Source organism: Aquarana catesbeiana, linkage group LG01, assembly GCF_042186555.1.
Source record: "Aquarana catesbeiana isolate 2022-GZ linkage group LG01, ASM4218655v1, whole genome shotgun sequence".
In the NCBI taxonomy this organism is placed as follows: Eukaryota; Metazoa; Chordata; class Amphibia; order Anura; family Ranidae; genus Aquarana; species Aquarana catesbeiana.
In genome coordinates this window covers 817,859,943-817,878,841 of record NC_133324.1, presented here as the reverse complement: position 1 = coordinate 817,878,841, position 18,899 = coordinate 817,859,943, and the positions used below count along the sequence as shown (strand labels likewise).

Below are 18,899 nucleotides of genomic sequence, written 5' to 3'. Positions count from 1 at the left end.
GATCCGCGCATGTTTAAGAGTGGAGGGGAAGGTGCCACTAGAGAGGGAGAGACTGTAGATGTGAGGGAGCATAGGATAGAAGAAGAGGGTGACTGTAGTAGTTGTGAGGGAACAGGATCCAGGGGACAACTGGTTAGGTGGGCATCTGAGAAAAGCTTTGTAACCTCTTCAGTAGTAGCCAGTTCAAAAGAGGAGAGTGTTGAATGTGCTGTTAGGCAAGGTATGTTGGGTGGGGAAGATGTACACACAGTGGAGGTGTCCTCACGAATTGCATCAATCTTGTCTTTGAAGTGATTGGCAATCTCTTGGGCAGCGAGTGAGTTAGTGGGTAGAGGGGGAGGAAGCAGAGAGTTAAAGCATGATAACAGTGTATTGCAATATGGCAAAATATACTTATAAAATTGTGGTAAAGAGAAGGAGGCATGCCACAGAGGAAAAAAATGGAACAGAATATTGCATATTACATCAGGTGAAATTTTCATTATAGGAAGTACATTCTGTAATTTTCTTTATGCCGATCTACAGTTGGCGTGAATTGCATAACTAAGGATGTCATTTATTGAATTGTATGAACATAATGTTATTCCAAACGGCACAATGCAAAGTTAATTGTATACCAACAGCATCTCAAGATAAAGATGGGGAGGGAGGGTGTGGAGTAGGGGTACAGGTAGGAAAGAAAAGCATAGGGGTTGCCCAATTTCTCCACTCATGGGACAACCTAGATCAGTTTTCTAATTAATGACAGGAGGCAGAATTGCAGGTTTAACAGCAAGAAGTGATATCTAGTGAGTAGTCATGAAGGTCCTTCATATTTTTTATGTTATTTTATTTTTTAACAGCTTACAAGCACCTGGTGTTTTTTTTTTTTTAAATTAGAAGGCAGAGTTTCTGTTGTCATAGAAAATAGAAAATAAGGAAAGAGGAGCTGTAAATCTGTTGAGGGCTTTGAATATTACATTTCTCTACAATGCTTACAGCTATTGTTTAGAACTGAGTTTCTCAACCATTTCTCAGTCAAGGCACCCTTTAAAATTATGTAAGATCGAGGCACCCCCATTCTAAAATAAAAAATTTAAAAACTTTACATATCGCAGCAACAGCCATACACTCAACATTAGAGGGGATTCATTTTTACACAGCAATATACCTTTGCATACTGGTACTAACTAGTATTCCAGTGTCTCCCTTCTCCCTAAGTTTCTCTCCCTCATTCAGCTAACATGACCCCAGTGCTAAAAGAGAGGAGCAGGGGAGCGACAAACAAGGAAATCCATATTAATAACCTATGACGTCATCAGCTGTTGGGATGCCAGCAGCTGGCCCGCATGGTGCCTGTAATGCAACGTCCAGCACCTAGCCTGGGTGCTTCCGCCAAGATACAGCTTTCTCCAGTCTGGAACCAGGTATTATAGCTGAGCACCCCAAGAACTAGACGACACTAGCTTGGGTGCAAACTGGAACTCTCTTTATTGTAAACTCACACAAAATACATAGCACACAAGATTAGGTTAGGGCCGGATCACATTACCCTAACAATGCAAACAGTAGTCTCATTAGCACATCTAAGGAACAGCTAACAGCGATCTAATTAACAACTAATCACCTAGACAATTTTAATAAACAGGTATCCAACTTCAGACTGCCCGGCACCAGTCTACAAACAGTCTATGAGACAAAGCTCATACAATGTTCCAGCAGTCTGAAAAAGTGGAATTAATTTATCTTCATAGATTTAAGTGTTATTGATGATAAAGATTTCTGTCCCAAGTGGAGGATCTTCTCCAAATCAGTTTGCAGGAGAGCCACTATATTTCCTCTGACCATTAACCTGGGCAAGATTAATATTACATCTTTCCATCCACTCCAGAAGGAAAGCTTTATTGTCCTGATTCAGAGAATTAATCCAAACCTCGGCCTCGGCCTCAGCCTCAGCGTTCATCATATTGTTGTCCATCATTAGAGAATAATCTGGTCTCTCCATGGGATCAAAGACTGTACTGAGATATTTTCCATGCTCTGACCGGAAGAAGCAGACAAAGACCCCAGTGTTCTCCATGGGCATTATCAGTGGGTAGGAGGCTAGCCCCTAGTCCCCCTCCAAAAGCCTCTGTCCCAGTTGGGTCTGTCACAGTGCTCAAGTTTGTAATGCTGCGCAATAAAAACCTTTTGCTTTAGGGGAACCCTGCAGCATGCTTGTTACATCTATCGAAACGACCTATTAAGACGTATAAGGCTTCTCTTACAATTAAGCTACTGAATGCGGCTAAGGCATGCATCCCCCTGTTTTGGAGATCCGAGAACCCGCAGTCAAAGCCCCTGCGGTTTTCCAAAGTCAATGAACTTAGGGATATGGAGGATCTCACAGCAAGCTTGAACAACCGGGAGGAGATCTTTCGTGACACCTGGAGACCTTGGCAGCATTTCGTATACACCAATGCTTTCTTTGGGAGGTCTCGCAACCTGGCTGACCTCCTAGACTTGGACTGGATTCCCTGGGCGAGAGGCTCTGTCTATCTATCGTTCTGGGTCTATACTTTTTCTTCTAATAAGGGACACCTGGCCCCTTACTCCCTCTCTTCCCTAACGTTCCCTCCCACACCCTTTTCCTGCTTTCTTTTTCTCCCCCCACCCCATATACCTGGCTCAGCCATGGGCGTTTTATTTTTCAGATATTTGAATATCCTTTTATGCATTATCCGAGTCTCACTGTTACCTGTCTGGGTCAGGATGGCCATTGGGATGCCCAGCTTGCCGATAGATTGTTGTGTCCTATATAGCTGCACAGTTTTAAGTCTACGAGTATTCGTTCTGGGTCTCCCATGCCTCCACTTCCCATACCTTATATACCCCGCACATTGATGATCATAATATAATAGAGATATATATAAATAAATAAATTTGTTTTCATCTGACCATATGACATTCTCACAATCCTCTTCTGAATCATCCAAATGCTCTCTAGCAAACCTCAGACGGACCCGGTCATGGACTGGCTTAAGCAGGGGGACACGTCTGGCACTGCAGGATGTGAGTCCATGGCGGCGTAGTGTGTTACTGATGGTAGCCTTTGTTACGTTGGTCCCAGCTCTCTGCAGGTCATTCACTAGGTCCCCCCATGTGGTTCTGGGATTTTTGCTCACCGTTCTTGTGATTATTTTGACCCCACGGGGCGAGATCTTGCGTGGAGCCCCAGATCGAGGGAGATTATCAGTGATCTTGTATGTCTTCCATTTTCTAATAATTGCTCCCACAGTTGATTTCTTCACACCAAGCTGCTTGCCTATTGCAGATTCAGTCTTCCCAGCCTGGTGCAGGTCTACAATTTTGTTTCTGGTGTCCTTCGACAACTCTTTGGTCTTCACCATAGTGGAGTTTGGAGTGTGACTGTTTGAGGTTGTGGACAGGTGTCTTATACTGATAACAAGTTCAAACAGGTGCCATTAATACAAGTAATCAGTGGAGGACAGAGGAGCCTCTTAGGCTGGGTTCACACTAGTGCGACAAACGCTCCAACATTGGGAGCTCATGACGCATGACGTGTGAAAATCAATATTTCCCTATGGGAGCCATCCTAACTGGTCCACAAGTCAGTCCGACTTTGATCCTACTTCAGCCCATTGACTATCATTGAAGTCAGATCAAAGTCGGATCGCCGTCTCGCATGATCCGACTTTGGCATGCGACTTGTGCTCAGATGATCTTGAGGGGGAACTCCGCGCCAAATTTGAAATAAAAAACCGGCATGGGCTTCCCCTCCAAGAGCATACCAGGCCCTTTGGTCTGGTATGGATTTTAAGGTGAACCCCCTACGCCGAAAAAACGGCCCCGGGGCATGATGGGACTGTGACGTAATAAGGGGCGGGGTCACCGGGTGACATCACCCAGTGACCACGCCCTATCCCTATAGAAGTCATTGCGGACCGCGCACACGGCATTACAGTGGGAGAGAGCGTTGTGTCAACATCAGAAGAAGAGAAGAGGGAAGAAGACGGCGGAGAAGACCGGGCCACCGCTAGCAAAAGAGCAGAAGATAGCGGAGGAGCCTGGCAGAAGATACCAGAGAGCGCGGAGAAGGAAGAGACTGCGGAGAAGAAGGAAGAGACCCCCGCAGCTGCCTAATAAATTATTTTAAAAACCTGTCTAGTGTATTTTTTATTGACACTTTTTTCCTAGGTGGATGGGTAGGGGTACGATGTACCCCATACTCATTCACATAGGAAGGGGGGCCGGGATCTGGGGGCCCCCTTATTAAAGGGGGCTCCCGGATTCCGATAAGCCCCCCCGCCCGCAGACCCCGACAACTAACAGACAGGGTTGTCGGGAAGAGGCCCTTGTCCTCATCAACATGGAAACAAGGTGATTTGGGGTTGGGGGGCCGCAGGGCGCCGCCCTGCCCCAAAGCACCCACGTTGAGGGCATGCGGCCTGGTACGGTTCAGGAGGGGGGGGCGCCTGCTCGTCCCCACCCCCTTTCCTGACCGGGCTGCATGCTCGGATAAGGGTCTGGTATGGATCTTTTTTTTTTGGCGTAGGGGGGTTCCCCTTAAAATCCATACCAGACCCAAGGGCCTGGTATGCCCCTGGCGGGGGAACCCATGCCGTTTTTTTATTTAAAATTTGGCGTGGAGTTCCCCCTCAAGATTCATACCAAACACAGTGCCTGGTATTGGCGGGGATCCAAGTCGGATACATGTCGGCTTCAAGTTGCAGGGCAAAGTCGGATCCAAAGTAGGATGGCTGTTGTGTCGTACCAGTGTGAACCCAGCCTTGAAGAAGAAGATACAGATCTTTGAGAGACAGAAATCTTGCTTGTTTGTAGGTGACCAAATACTTATTTTCCACCATAATTTGCAAATAAATTCTTTCAAAAAGCAGACAGACAATGTGATTGTCTGGATTTGTTTCCACATTTTGTCTTTCATAGTTGAGGTATACCTATGATGACAATTACAGGCCTCCCTCATCTTTTTAAGTGGGAGAACTTGCACAATTTGTGGCTGACTAAATACTTTTTTGCCCCACTGTATATGTTCTAGTCACTGCTTCCTGCAGGGCAAAAGGTAACCATAAGAGGCCGGTGGGAGCAGTTTGAGACAGACAGAGACAAGTGCCAAGTTGTAGCCCTTTAGCAAAAAGTCAAAATTAATATGGCAGTGCATTTGAGGCAGAATAAAGAGGTTGTTTGGATGTGCCCTGAAATTTTAGATGTCTGTTAATGCCTCTACTGTATTGGTTTTCTATTGTAGGGATTCTTGTACAATCATCTTGGCTAGTAATAATGCTTTCTAAATGCAGTTCTCGAATGCACTGTAAACATCATGGAGCGGCTTGTCAACAATGACATGAATAGAGGCGTTCAAGGAGCGATAAACCCAGCCAAGCGCTACATACTAGATACACTTTGGCAGGATACACAGCAAAGCAATGCAAACAGGACCATGTGAACTACACTGTCAGCTGCAATGGAGATAATCAATACAAAACATGGACAGGCATTCATGAGACTTTAACCACTTAAGGACCGAGCCTCTTTCTGAGATTTGTTGTTTACAGTTAAAAACAGCTTTTTTTGCTAGAAAATTACTTAGAACCCCCAAACATTATACATTTTTTCTCCAACACCCCCAAACATTATACTTTTTTTTTTTTAACACCATAGAGAATAAAATGGCGGTCGTTGCAATACTTTCTGTCACACCGTATTTGCGCAGCGGTCTTACAAGCGCACTTTTTTTGAAAAAAATACACTTCTTTGAATTAAAAAATAAGACAACAGTAAAGTTAGCCCAATTTTTTTTTTTATATTGTGAAAGATAATGTTACACCGAGTAAATTGATACCCAACATGTCACGCTTCAAAACTGCGCCCGCTCGTGGAATGGCGACAAACTTTTACCCTTTAAAATCTCCTTAAGTGAAGTTTAAACTTTTTTTACAGGTTGCATGTTTTGAGTTACAGAGGAGGTCTAGGGCTAGAATTATTGTTCTCACTCTACCGATCGCGTCGATACCTCACATGTGTGGTTTGAACACCGTTTTCATATGCGGGTGCTACTCACGTATGCGATCGCTTCTGCACGCGAGCTCCGCGGGTCGGGCACATTTTTTTTTTTTTTCTTATTTTACCTTTTATTTTTACACTGTTCTTTTAAAAATAAAAAAAATAAAAATGGTGTCACTTTTATTCCTATTACAAGGAATGTAAACATCCCTTGTAATAGAAAAAAAAAGCATGACAGGACCCCTTAAATATGAGATCTGGGGCCAAAAAGACCTCAGATCTCATATTTACACAAAAAAAAAAAAAAAAATTTGTCATTTGAAAAAGTTTAAGACAAATAAAAATAAAATGGCCCTTTAAGATCTATGGGCGGAAGTGATGTTTTGACGTCGCTTCCGCCCTGCAATGGTATGGAGACAGGTGGAGGCCATCTTCCCCTCACTCGTCTCCATACCGAGGAAGGACAAGCATCCGATAGCCTCCGCCGCTACCGAAGGCTCCGGTAAGTAGCGGAGGGCACCGGAGCACGGCGGGAGGGGCTCCTCTCCTGCCGCCGATAAAAGTGATCTTGCGTTGAATCCAGACCACCCGCCGAAGTAGAGGATACCAGGATTATAGAAGCTAACTGCAGCCATAACAAAGATATCCTTCTTCAAAGTTAGGACATATATCGGCGTGCAGCGGTCCGGAAGTGGTTAAAAATGAAGATGAATGACTGTTCTTGGTGGATGTGTAAACCTAGTCTTATGCCCTATAAACACGGTCGGATTTTCCGATGGAAAATGTGTGATAGGACCTTGTTGTCGGAAATTCTGACCGTGTGTGGGCTCCATCACACATTTTCCATCGGATTTTCCGACACACAAAGTTTGAGAGCAGGATATAAAATTTTCCGACAACAAAATCCGTTGTCGGAAATTCTGATCGCGTGTACACAAATCCGACGGACAAAGTGCCACGCATGCTCAGAATAAATAAAGAGATGAAAGCTATTGGCTACTGCCCCGTTTATAGTCCCGACGTACGTGTTTTACGTCACCGCGTTTAGAACGATCGGATTTTCCAACAACTTTGTGTGACCGTGTGTATGCAAGACAAGTTTGAGCCAACATCCGTCGGAAAAAATCCTAGGATTTCGTTGTCGGAATGTCCGAACAAAGTCTGACCGTGTGTACGGGGCATTAGAGAATAAAATGATTCACTTTAAAGTCTCAAGATACAGCAATGTATTTATTGCCACCGATATACAGTATGTATAAAATATAAAAAAGTTTATAGCATATCTAAATCCAAAAACAAATATACATTTAATATAACGCAGCTTACCAGTCGTAAGATGGGGTGGCTGCATTAGTTTTCTTTTTCTGGGCTTCTTTCCTTTATTTTCAAATGGTAATCCTGATTAACGCAGCCCAAAAACGATACAAATTTCTTTCCTGCAACCACGGGTTGCGAGAGAAGACAGTGATTATTGCTAGTGGCTATAGAAGGCACTTGCGATAATTGGATCAACTTGGTACATTCAACCTGCCCACTAATGGTTTGAATCTCGAACCTTCTGAACCGGCCGAAATTCAAAATGGGTATGGCTGGCCTAACACACTTCCTGACGCTTCATATCTACACTTCTTCTCCTCTGTATCTATGAGGGCAGCCATGATTGTCAGAAAGGCTGGAGTTCAAGCATGCCTGCCTTTGTTCATAAGATTAATGGGCCTGGTCATTTATAGAATAGAGAGATAAGGATGTTTATGCTCTTTTAAAATCACAGGAAGCAACAAGGACACTGCATTTCTGGTAAAATTAACAGTTATTTTCTCTACATGTTGAAAATATTCTTAGCCTGAAAAGTGAAAATGAATGCAATCACCACATCTAAGGACTGGTAAGCTGTGATATATGAATTGTTTTGTTTCTTTTGTTTAGATACACTTTAATTTTCAAAAATATGGCACTTTCAAGATGTCCTTTTATAATTTTTGACACTTCTCATTGGCAATATATTTTGTGGTGTTTACCCAATTCAACTGCACAAGATCCTCACTACTTGAATTCCTAAATAAGAGCCTTCAGTAAAAGTAAATCTGTTGTGAAAATTAAAACACACACACACACACCCAACCTATGCTAGGCACCCTCCAGTCACAGTGCATAAACGTATTTTTAATGCCATCTCTCAGCCCCTTTATCGCTGCTGTGGTTTATTCAAAATCCAAGTACCAAAGGGCATTAGGGGCCTGTGCTATGGCTCCTACAATGCAGAGCTTGGGGCCTGATGAGTGGACAATTACTAGTCCCCTGCATAATCACACAAGGGCCAGGGGGCATAACATTGTGTGCGCAACTATCACCAATACTTGTTTGTTTTAACCAACATTTCATATTCCTGATAGGTGTCTGCTGTACCATGTACTTTTAAGAAAAAGTACCCTGTTCTCTTTGTATTGCATTCCTTTGTGTAAGATCCCTGGTTCCTGCCAGTCCCTCTACTTTCCTATCAAAAGCTGACCACACTAAGCAGGGGAACACACCATGGTCAGTTCTCAAGCTACGCTGGAACTCAGCCTGCTCTCCTGCAATGGTCAGGCTACTCCCATCACTTTGAACAGTCATTTACTGGGAAGATCGGTGTGCTGCTGCTTCTCCTCTAGCTCCTATGAAGCTGGGAACAGATGGAATGTGAGAAGAAAGAAAAGAAAAAAAAAAAAAAAAAGAAAAAAAGAAAAATGTTTTTCTTTATATCTAGACACAAATGTTTTGTCTTTCATTTCAATTTTAACTGAATGGGTTGCTTTACAAGGTGATAGTTTACAATCACTTTAACATTGTGATCAACTGTCAGGGACATTTAGCACATGGCTTGCCGAGGGCGCACCCACAGGAAGGAGGAGCGGACAGCGCCAGTGGAGCACTCCAAAAGAGGAGGTAGGGATCATTGTACAGCGCCGCAGGAAAGTATAACATGTTTTTATTTTAAAGCAAAAAAAAAAAAAAAGTATACTTTTAGTATCACTTTAAGGTAAGTTAGACACTGAAGGGTATCTTTTATGACAGGTTTGATTTAACTGAAGAGTTTTCACCTCAACTCCAGGCACAAGAAAGAAAACACCCTTGCAGTTGACCCCCCCTCCATATATATACACACACACACACACACACACACACACACACAATCTGTGCGATTGGTTCCCCTGCAGCCTCTTCTCTATTGTGCTCCCTGCAGCAGTCATATGACTAATAGTCCAATATTGTACGTGAAGACACAAAAGGAACCGCCCACAGCCCAGAACATCAGAAAATAGGATAGTACCAAACATCTCAAAGTGAAGAGGGTAAGGCAGCAAATACAGCCTCTTTCTCTACAGCATACAGCTAATGAGCATGTAACCCTTGCAGTGCAGGGGGGGGGGGGGGGGGCACTTCAAGGGTATGTTTTTTTAAGAAGTGGGCTTCAATACCTGGGCAAAGAGTAAAAAAAACTGTAATGGCATTAAACTCTTCTCCAATAACAACTGTAGCTCAAAAGTGCCAGAGGCAAACTCACCCTAGAATCCATGAGGGCAGCTGTATACCTGGTTGACAAAAGAGCCCAATCACACATTTTTGCAAACCATTAAGCAGGGATTTAAGGAAACAAGTAAGCTCTTCAGCTAGCTGCATCATCTCTCCATAGGTGTAGAATGTAGGAGGCTCATCGTATGTTTGGAAACATACCGCTTTCCTGTTCTTATAAACAGCAGCCGCCGTTATCACCATCTTATGCAACGTGCCTTCCATTTGAATGTCAGAGGTGAAGAACCTAGTAAAAAGGAAAAAGATACAGGATTTGTTATTAATACTGGAAAACCAACACTTACACTGTATGTTCAGATTGAGGACAAAAATTTAGTCATAAGACGCAATGCAGACTTAAAGTGAGAACAAGTTTTGGAGGAGTGAGGATATGTGTATTAGTCTGTCATTGGCGGAGGCGTCCACACTCTGAGTGATGACACCGGTATAGAGTGCTTTAACTGTGCACATGTGGAGTAGACATGAATGTGTTTTCAGTAAGTTTTACTTTTTCTTTAATATGTTTTATTGGATGACATGAGTATACAGGAATCCTTCTGCAAACAGAAGACAATGCAAGGGCTAAATTTATGACATTACAGCCTACACTGAGGTCAGGAGTGGGAATATTTCACAAAACAGCTTACACTCTAAAACGGTGAAGGGGAGGGCATGGCTTGCCGCATGGAGCAGTAGGACGTGCTTTCTCATAGCTCCCGAGTCCCTCTGCTCCATGGACTACTTTTCTCCAGGAAACTCCCCCGAAACACCGCACATGGGGAAGGAGAAGCTCAGGGCACCAAAGGGCACCAGTGGGAACCAACAAGGAGGTGATTTGGAGGACTATTTTGCCAGATCTCAGGCCGCCACACATCGCCGTTTGGAATTCAAGATGGCGCCGGCACTGCCATCCCCAGACCGCTCTGACTCGGCCCTGCATACACAGGTAAGCTAACACAGCCGTCTCCCACTCCCTGAGAACCCAGACTTCCCATCCAGGCTTACCAGAAGCCGCTCCAATGCCTGCATCTGCGTCCACAGGATTGAAAAAGCGTACAAAGAAAGAAATCTCTGACCTTAAAAAGGACATAGGAGCCAGCTTTGAGGACATAGAAAGCACCACAGATAGCCTCAGCAACACTATGCAGGCTCATGACAAAATCCTTAACACTCACACCGTCATGCTACAGCAGCTTTCCTACCAACAAGACGACACTGAAAATGGCAATCGTCGCAATAACATGGGCATACGCGGGATCCCTGAGACTGTAGACCCGAAAAATCTGCCCGCGGCCGTGATAGCTGTCTTTAATTAATTACTAAAATGCTCCAAAGATGACCCCATTGAACTGGACCGTGTGCACAGGACCTGAGGTCCCGGACCCCTGACCCCCTCCTTTGTGCGAGACACCCTGTGCCGGGTCCACTTTTATAGGATCAAGGAGAACATCACGAGAGCTGACAGCTCACAGAACACGATCCTCTTCAACGACACCCCTGTGATGCCTCTCCCAGATCTTTCACGTCAGACACTGGCAATAAGGAAAGCACTGAAACCACTTACACAGCTCTTACAATCCAACCAGATCAAATATCAATGGCGATTCCCCTTCCACCTCCAGGTACACCACAATGGTAAAACTGCCATCTTCCGCACCATGGGTGACTTGCTTTCATTCCTCAGCACGCTGGAGCTCCCACAAGTCTCTCTTTCGGATTGGCCATTCACACCGACCACCCCTGGCTTAGCCGTTACCCCACATTGGCAGAAGCAAGGCCACAAACGCAACCCCAGACTTATGTCTCAACAGGACCCCAACGATTGAACCCTGCCTGGACAATCATCCTGGTTATTTTTCCTTTGCAGGGACTGCCCCTGTGACAATCCAGGGCATACGTAGGCTCAATCCCCCTGAAGTATGTCTCCCCAGCATGTTACTACTACTCTGCTTCTTGCTGATTGTTTTGACCTTCTCATTTTTTTTTTTTTTCTCCCCTCAAAGTACATTTGTCCTATGATCTGGACTGTTATTCGTGTTACATTCATGTTAGTCTCACTCTTTCTTTCCAGGTTGCTCTAGATAATCCGCCCCTCATATGTGCCTCCTTATGTATACTGTCTTTCTAACACCTCAATTAACATGTTTGTGTTACGATGCTGCTTCCCACAATTATCTACACTACGCTTACCCTCAGTTCAATCACATACTCCCCAATGTACAGAGTTTCCTCTAACCTGTTAATAACCTTTACCATGCCTTAACATTACAGTATTGTATTGTCTAATTACTGGTTTTGAATATTGTTTGATACCCGTGGAGCTGGGGACCAGGGGGCTACTCTGTCCTGCGAGTTTTCACCGCACCCCCCCCCTTTAACCGCTTGCCAGCTGCCGCCTGTATAATTTACATTGACAGAATGGCACGGCTGCGCAAATGGACGTACCTGTACGCCCCTTTGAAATTGCCGCTGTGCCATCGTGCGGGCGCCGCCCACCACGAGCTCCGTGAGTAGGATCGCGGGTCCCGCGGATACCCGCAATCGTCTCACGGAGAGGAAGAATGGGGAAATGCTAAAGTAAACAAGCATTTCCCCGTTCTGTCTAGTGACACAGTCACTGATCACAGCTTCCTGTAATCGGAGCGGTGATCAGTGATGTGTGACACGTAGCTCCTCCCCCCCAGTTAGAATCACTCCCTAGGACACACTTAACCCCTACACTGCCACCTAGTGGTTAACCCCTTCACTGCCAGTCACATTTACACAGTAATCAATCCATTTTTAATTGCACTGATCGCTGTATAAATGTGAATGGTCCCAAAAAGGTGTCAAAATTGTCCGATGAGTCCGCCATAATGTCGCAGTCACGAAAAAAAAAAAAACCGCTGATCGCCGCCATTACCAGTAGAGCTGCACAATTAATCGTTAAAAGATCAAGATCTTGATTCACCCCCTCTGACATCTATGTTGTGGAGTGTCTCTGCTTACTCTGGCAGTCTGCCAAACCGGGCATTCTGCCAAGATTTTAACATCATGTTACTCTTCTGACTTAGGGTCAGTTCACACTGGGGCGACTTGGGATCCGACTTGTACGCCCTCAAGTCGCCCCAAGTCGCCCCAAGTCACTTTGCATTTAGATTATCATGGTAGGCAATGGGAGCGTCTTAATTGACACTACTGAAGTCGCTCCGACTTCAGAAAAGGTTCCTGTACTACTTCTATCCGACTTGTAGGCGACTTGTACCCATTCAACTCAATGTAAGTCGCCTGCAAGTCGGATCTCTCAAGCGACTTTGCAGAGAAAACCCCTCCCTCCCCCCTCCCTCCCAGAGAGGTGATTGGCCACAGGCGAAGTCGCCTGTCATGGAGGCGACTTCAAGTCGCCTCGTAATTTGCCGAAGTCGCGCTGAAGTCGCGCTAAAGTCGCGCTGAAGCCGCGTTGAAGTTGCGGTACAAAGTCGCGCTAAAGTCGTGTTGTCCATGTGTGAACCGACCCTTAGATCAAAGGGATGAAACTTCTGTGTGAATATGCAGGAAGTTTAACCACTTAAAGTCTAAACCTTTTTCTGACACTTGTTTCTTACAGTTAAAATCAGATTTTTTTTGCTAGAAAATTACTTGGAACCCCCAAACATTATATATATTTTTTTAGCAGAGACCCTAGAGAATAAAATGGGGATTGTTGCAATATTTTATGTCACACTGTATTTGCACAGTGGTCTTTCAAACGCAATTTTTTGGGAAAAGTACACTTCAATGAATAAAAAAAACAGTAAAGTTAGCCCAATTATTTAGTTTAAAGTGAAAGATGATGTTACGCCGTGAGAATCGTGATCTATCTTCTAAGCAAAAAAAAAAAAAATTGCGATTCTCATTTTAGCCAGAATCGTGCAGCTCTAATTACTAGTAAAAAAAAAAAAAAATTTAATAAAAATGTCATAAAACTATCCCCTATTTTGTAGACGCTATAACTTTTGCGCAAACCAATCAATATACGCTTATTGGGATTTTTTTTTTAACAAAAATATGTAGAAGAATACGTATCGGCCTAAACTGAGGGAAAAAAAAAAGTTTTTTTTATATATTTTTGGGGATATTTATTATAGCAAAAAGTAAAAAAAAATGTGTTTTTTTCAAAATTGTCGCTCTTTTTTTGTTTATAGCGCAAAAAATAAAAAACGCAGACGTGATCAAATTCCACCAAAAGAAAGCTGTTTGTGGGGAAAAAAAAAGACGTCATTTTTATTTGGGAGCCATGTCGCACGACCGCGCAATTGTCAGTTAAAGCAACGCAGTGCCGAATCGCAAAAAGTGCTCTGGTCTTTGGCCAGCCACATAGTCCGGGGCTGAAGTGGTTAAGGTTTTTTTTTTTTCTCAGTGCCATCATGGGCATTGTATACTACTGTACAGGCATACCCCACTTTTAAGTACACAATGGGGTTTATTTACTAAAGTTGGAAAGTGCAAAATCAGGCTCACTTCTGCATAGAAACCAATAAGCTTCCAGGTTTTATTACAAAAGCTTAATTGAACAAGTTGGGGTTAGAAGCTCATTGGTTTCTATGCAGAAGTGAGCCTGATTTTGCACTTTCCAGCTTTAGTAAATAAACCCCATTGTGTACTTAAAAGTGGGGTATGCCTGTATATCACGATGTAAGGTTTTGTTTTTATCCCTTACTTGTAATCCTTTGGAGCCACCTAGTGGCCTTTTTTGTTACCGTTGATTTTTCCCTACATTTGACCTGTTGGTCCCCTTTCCCATTGTTCCCAAGTGAATTCACTCAATTGCTCCCACCTACAATTTTTCGATCTGGAGACGCTGACTGTGACCGAGATAAATGTTTTTATATTTTTAAGGTCCCCTTGACTTACGTCACTCTCCTCTCATCTCCTTTTTGATTGCTTTCTTTTCTCTCCTTCCCTCTCTCCTCCTCTTTCTCTCTCTCTGTGCCTCCCTTGGCCCGCTTTCCCTGCCAAGAGCTGCTGACCCATGAGAAGCCTGACTTGCCTACTGCCCCCCCCCCCCCCCCCCACGCTGATATGAATACCTTGTGTCGACTGACTGCCCGATCACTTTAGCATCTTTTAATTGCAGGGGGTTTAACGTTAGGAGAAGCAGAGCCAGATCCTTTACCACTTTCACAAAATGCGCTCCAATATACTACTATTGCAGGAAACATATTATCGCACAGGCTCCATACTTGCCCTGCGCAACAGATATTATCAGCAATGGTATCATAGTACTAACCTCCATACCAAATCTAAAGGGTCTCCATTGCTTTCCATAAATCTTTTAACCCTGAGGTCCTAGACTCCCTTATTGACATGGCTGGTCGCTTCATCTTTCTCAAACTGAAACTAAACAATTTTCTCTTCACAGTGGCCAACATATACGTTCCTAATGTGGACCAGGCTCGGTTACTCTCCTCCGTTCTCACCAGACTATCATCCTTTGGGGTCCCCTGCTTTATCATCGGTGGAGATCTCAACATCGCCCTGTCCCCGGCCTGCAGACACATCCTCGGGCAAGTCCTCTGTTTCTTTCTCTACACTGACCCGCATCAAATCCCTACTACACTCCTCCCATCTAGTGGATGTTTGGCGTGTCCAGCATCCCACAGAGAGGGATTACAGCCATTATTCCGCAGCACACAACTCCTACAGCAGACTCGACCACTTTTTGATCTCACAATCTTTGCTAGATACCCCTCTCCCCCTCTCTATCAGCCACCTACTCTGGTCTGATCACGCCCCAGTCTATTTGACCCTGGCGCGCTCCCCAACAAACCCATAGAGGCATACACTGGAGGCTCAATGACAATTTGCTACGAGACTCATTCTGTGTAGCTGACATCTCCAAAACCATTCGGAACCATCCAATCACTCCTCAGACACTACCTCTCCCCTCAATCAATGGGAAGCCCTAAAATGCATGGTGTGGGGTGTGCTCATACAGCACGGCTCCTGCCTCAAAAGAATCAGAGCTGACGATATCCGTCGCCTCCTTTCCACTATTGCAGACCTCAAACCTCTCCACAAGCGAGACTTGGACCCTACCATTTTCGTTCAATTATCTAATGCCCACCGAGATCCACTTCAACTCTTAGATTCGCACTCCTCGATAGCGCTCCCTGTCTCGAAAAATCTCCACTACTTCCAAGCTAACAAATGTGGTAAACACTTGGCGCGGACCATCCACCCTAGACCACCCCGATGCTCCATCCCTTTTATCACCCAATCCAATCAAGATAAGACGTTCATTACGAAAGGCATCTCCTCTTCCTTTAGACAATACTACTCCCAACTCTACAAACTTATCACCTAAAGCCCTGAACACCGAGACCACCTCCTCTAGCGACAACATGCGAGACTACATTATGGAAATGGCGTTGCCCACAATCGATACACTAGAATCTTTGGAGCTCAACAAATCCTTGGTCACGTCCGAATTCTTGGACGCCATCAAGGACCTGAAGATAGGCAAATGCCCTGGACTAGATGGGTCCAAACTTTTGCCCCTCAAATAGCACCACTTATTACCAAAGCTTTTAATGCCATAGATGACTCCCACCTGCCCGCTAAAGGATATCCATCTGCTAATATCTCTATAATACCGAAGCCGGGCAAAGACCCATCCCAATGTAGCACATCATGGTGTAAGGTGACAAGTCATCATGTATAAGAGCTTGTAGGAGGGCGTATAGAGTTGAGAGAAGGTGTCATCTATAGATTTGTCATCTATAGATCCTCATGCAAAAATCTTTATCCTTTCTAGGTAGTAAATAGGGTACAAATATAAATCTCAGACGGGCATTGGTCCCATGCTGCATCTGTCCCCGCTGCCTCTACACCGAAGACTGAGTGATCAAGGACCAGAGATCGCTCAGTTTTTGGGTGTAAAATGTAACAGTACTAAAGGTGACCTTTATCCAAAAAGTATCCTTTAAGCCTTGTACATCACACATCTTGCATGTTTTGCCTTATAAAATACTTTTAAATTCCTCTGAAAAAAAATGACTGGATGACATTTGCTAAAAATGGTTTATCCTAAATAACTGGCATGCTTTTTTCCTCATAAAATACTATTTTTAACATTTTTTCTTTATGATGCTGATCTCCTTCAGCCACTTCATGTGTACCTTTTCTCACCACTATCACTGATAAGTGAATTGCGCATGTGCAGTTTAAATTTTGAGTCTTCTTTCCCGGGTGCCGTACACCGTATGTACACAGTAGACATCTGCCACTAGAGTAGTGATGGAGAACCTTGGCACCCCAGATGTTCTGAAAGTACATTTCCCATGATGCTCAACTACACTTCAGAGTGCATGAGCATCATGGGAAATGTAGTTCCAAAACATCTGGGGTGCCAAGGTTTGCCATCACTGCACTAGTGAATCTTTGTGATGCCGGGGTGGGTGCCTTCTATGCACACACTGTGCACGACAGCCGAGAAAGTAGATTCCAAGGTTAAGCTGCACATGTGTAATGCACTTATCAGTAGTAAGGATGAGCTCCGGTATGATCGCATGCTGCACATGCCGAGCCCGCCAGGAAGTCGGCACAGCGCAGCGCTAATCACAAGCAGTGAGACATGTCCGATGTGCGGCTGCAGAGATCGGGAAATGTCTCACTGCCTGTGATTAGCGCTGTGCCGTGCCGACTTCCTGGCGGGCTCGGCACGTGCAGCATGCGAACACGCCGGAGCTCATCCTTAATCAGTAGGGATGGGCTCAGGTTTGTTTGGATCCTAGTGCCAACCCACCTAAGCAATCCCGCCAGGAAGCCATTACTGCACACCGCCAGTCATAGGCAGTGAGGCATTTCCCTGCCTGCAGATGCACATACACATGACCTTACTAGGCTGCTCATGATTGGCAGAGAGCAATGACGGCTTCCTGGCGGGATTGTTTAGGTGGGTTGGGACTAGGATCTGAACACGCCTGAGCCCAAATTTTAAGAGATAGTGGTGAGAAAAGGTGGAGCTGGGATTCCATGTATTGTGGGTTGAAAAGGTGAAAACACCAGAAATTCAAGGTGAACACGGGGGAGGATTTATAGCTGCTGTTCTCTAGCGATAATCTGTAACATACTCCAGCACCTTCCCCGACACCCCTGATTTCCCCCTCCCTGTGACAGTAGGCAGAGCTTCTTCTCCCCACACCCACTGCCACACATAAAAAAAAAGCGTGTCTGTGTGGGGGCTCCACCCGCATCATTCATTCACAGGAATCTGCCACCGCAGCTCATGGACTTGTAGTTTCAATGGGCTGCTGATGATCTTCCTTGTAGTCCACTGACATGTCCTCCAGCTTTCAAACAGAAAGCCTGTACAGAGGTACAGGCAGAAAGTCGGAGGACATGTCTGCAGGAGCCCACCATCCACTGATCGCAGGTGCAACGTTCTGCAGGCTCCAGTGCAAGAAAGAATAAATGTTCATATTTTTGCAGGGGAAAAAAGTGCATTTACTTTTTTTTTTTTTTTTGCAGAAAGGTGAACTTATCCTTTAAATACAACAGACAGAGTTTACAAACTGCAAGCAGACACTCCTAGATGTTTGATCCTTTTTATATTACCTTCTCTGCAAGAGGCATTCCATTATAGTTCAACACTTATCAGGCCTGGCAGGTCCACCTCGCTCCATCCATCAGTCACAATACTTCCCATGCTTCTCGGTAGTAGCACAAACATGCCGTATGCGCAGTCGCTTCACATCCTGCCTTTGACACGCATAGAGACCGGAAACGATCCCTCTCTGCAGAACGCTGCTTTGCTTCTATGGTAACCGAGTGTATCTACCAATCGCCGTGCGCGCGTATTGATTATGTCGGGGCCAGAGCGGATGCTGTACCCACATTGTCTCTGTGCATTGCACCCTAAGCTGACATTTCACCAGCAATGTGTGACATGTATTTCCAAAGCACGACGCACACAGCGCGGGGAAATCTACGTTCAATTCCTGCACACAATAAAGTAGTCACAAAACCTTTTCTAGTCCTCAAGTTCACTCAGCAATACGAGTTATACAACCTCCACATAACTTCTTCACTTCCCTGTGTCTCAATAGGAGCCAAGCCTCGCTCTGAAATCCTGGCCAGCCTACATGATTGCTGCACTTCCTCATTCCCTTACAGTACCAAGCCTCATTCTGAGATCTAATCCAAGTTGACCAAGACCACCATCTTTGTAAATTAGCATAGCTCCCAACTGTCCCTCATTTGGAACAAACTCACTCTGTCCCTCTTTGTCCCTCTTCATTTGTCCCTTATTTTTGTCTGATCTATATAGTTGTATATAAAATGCTCTACTTATCTATCAAACAGTGTTTCCCAGTGCCAAGCCT

The 18,899-nt window shown here is 44.6% G+C and overlaps 1 protein-coding gene across 2 annotated transcripts in view; it reads right to left on the bottom strand.

Annotated features, from left to right (window-relative positions):
* The window catches only part of AASDH (aminoadipate-semialdehyde dehydrogenase), a 95,613-nt gene extending 76,962 nt beyond the window's left edge, over nucleotides 1–18,651 (bottom strand). Inside the window, exons 1-2 of one of the 2 annotated variants that reach the window (XM_073608399.1) lie at nucleotides 18,133–18,651; nucleotides 9,548–9,802 (exon numbers count right to left, since the gene is read on the bottom strand). In XM_073608399.1, the coding sequence (XP_073464500.1) occupies nucleotides 9,548–9,802; nucleotides 18,133–18,155 (278 nt within the window). In that variant the 5' untranslated portion in view covers nucleotides 18,156–18,651. Of the gene's footprint in view, nucleotides 1–9,547; nucleotides 9,803–18,132 lie in introns of those variants that run through there. The other variant, XM_073608405.1, reaches the window with a different exon arrangement.
* Nucleotides 18,652–18,899: the final 248 nt, after the last annotated feature.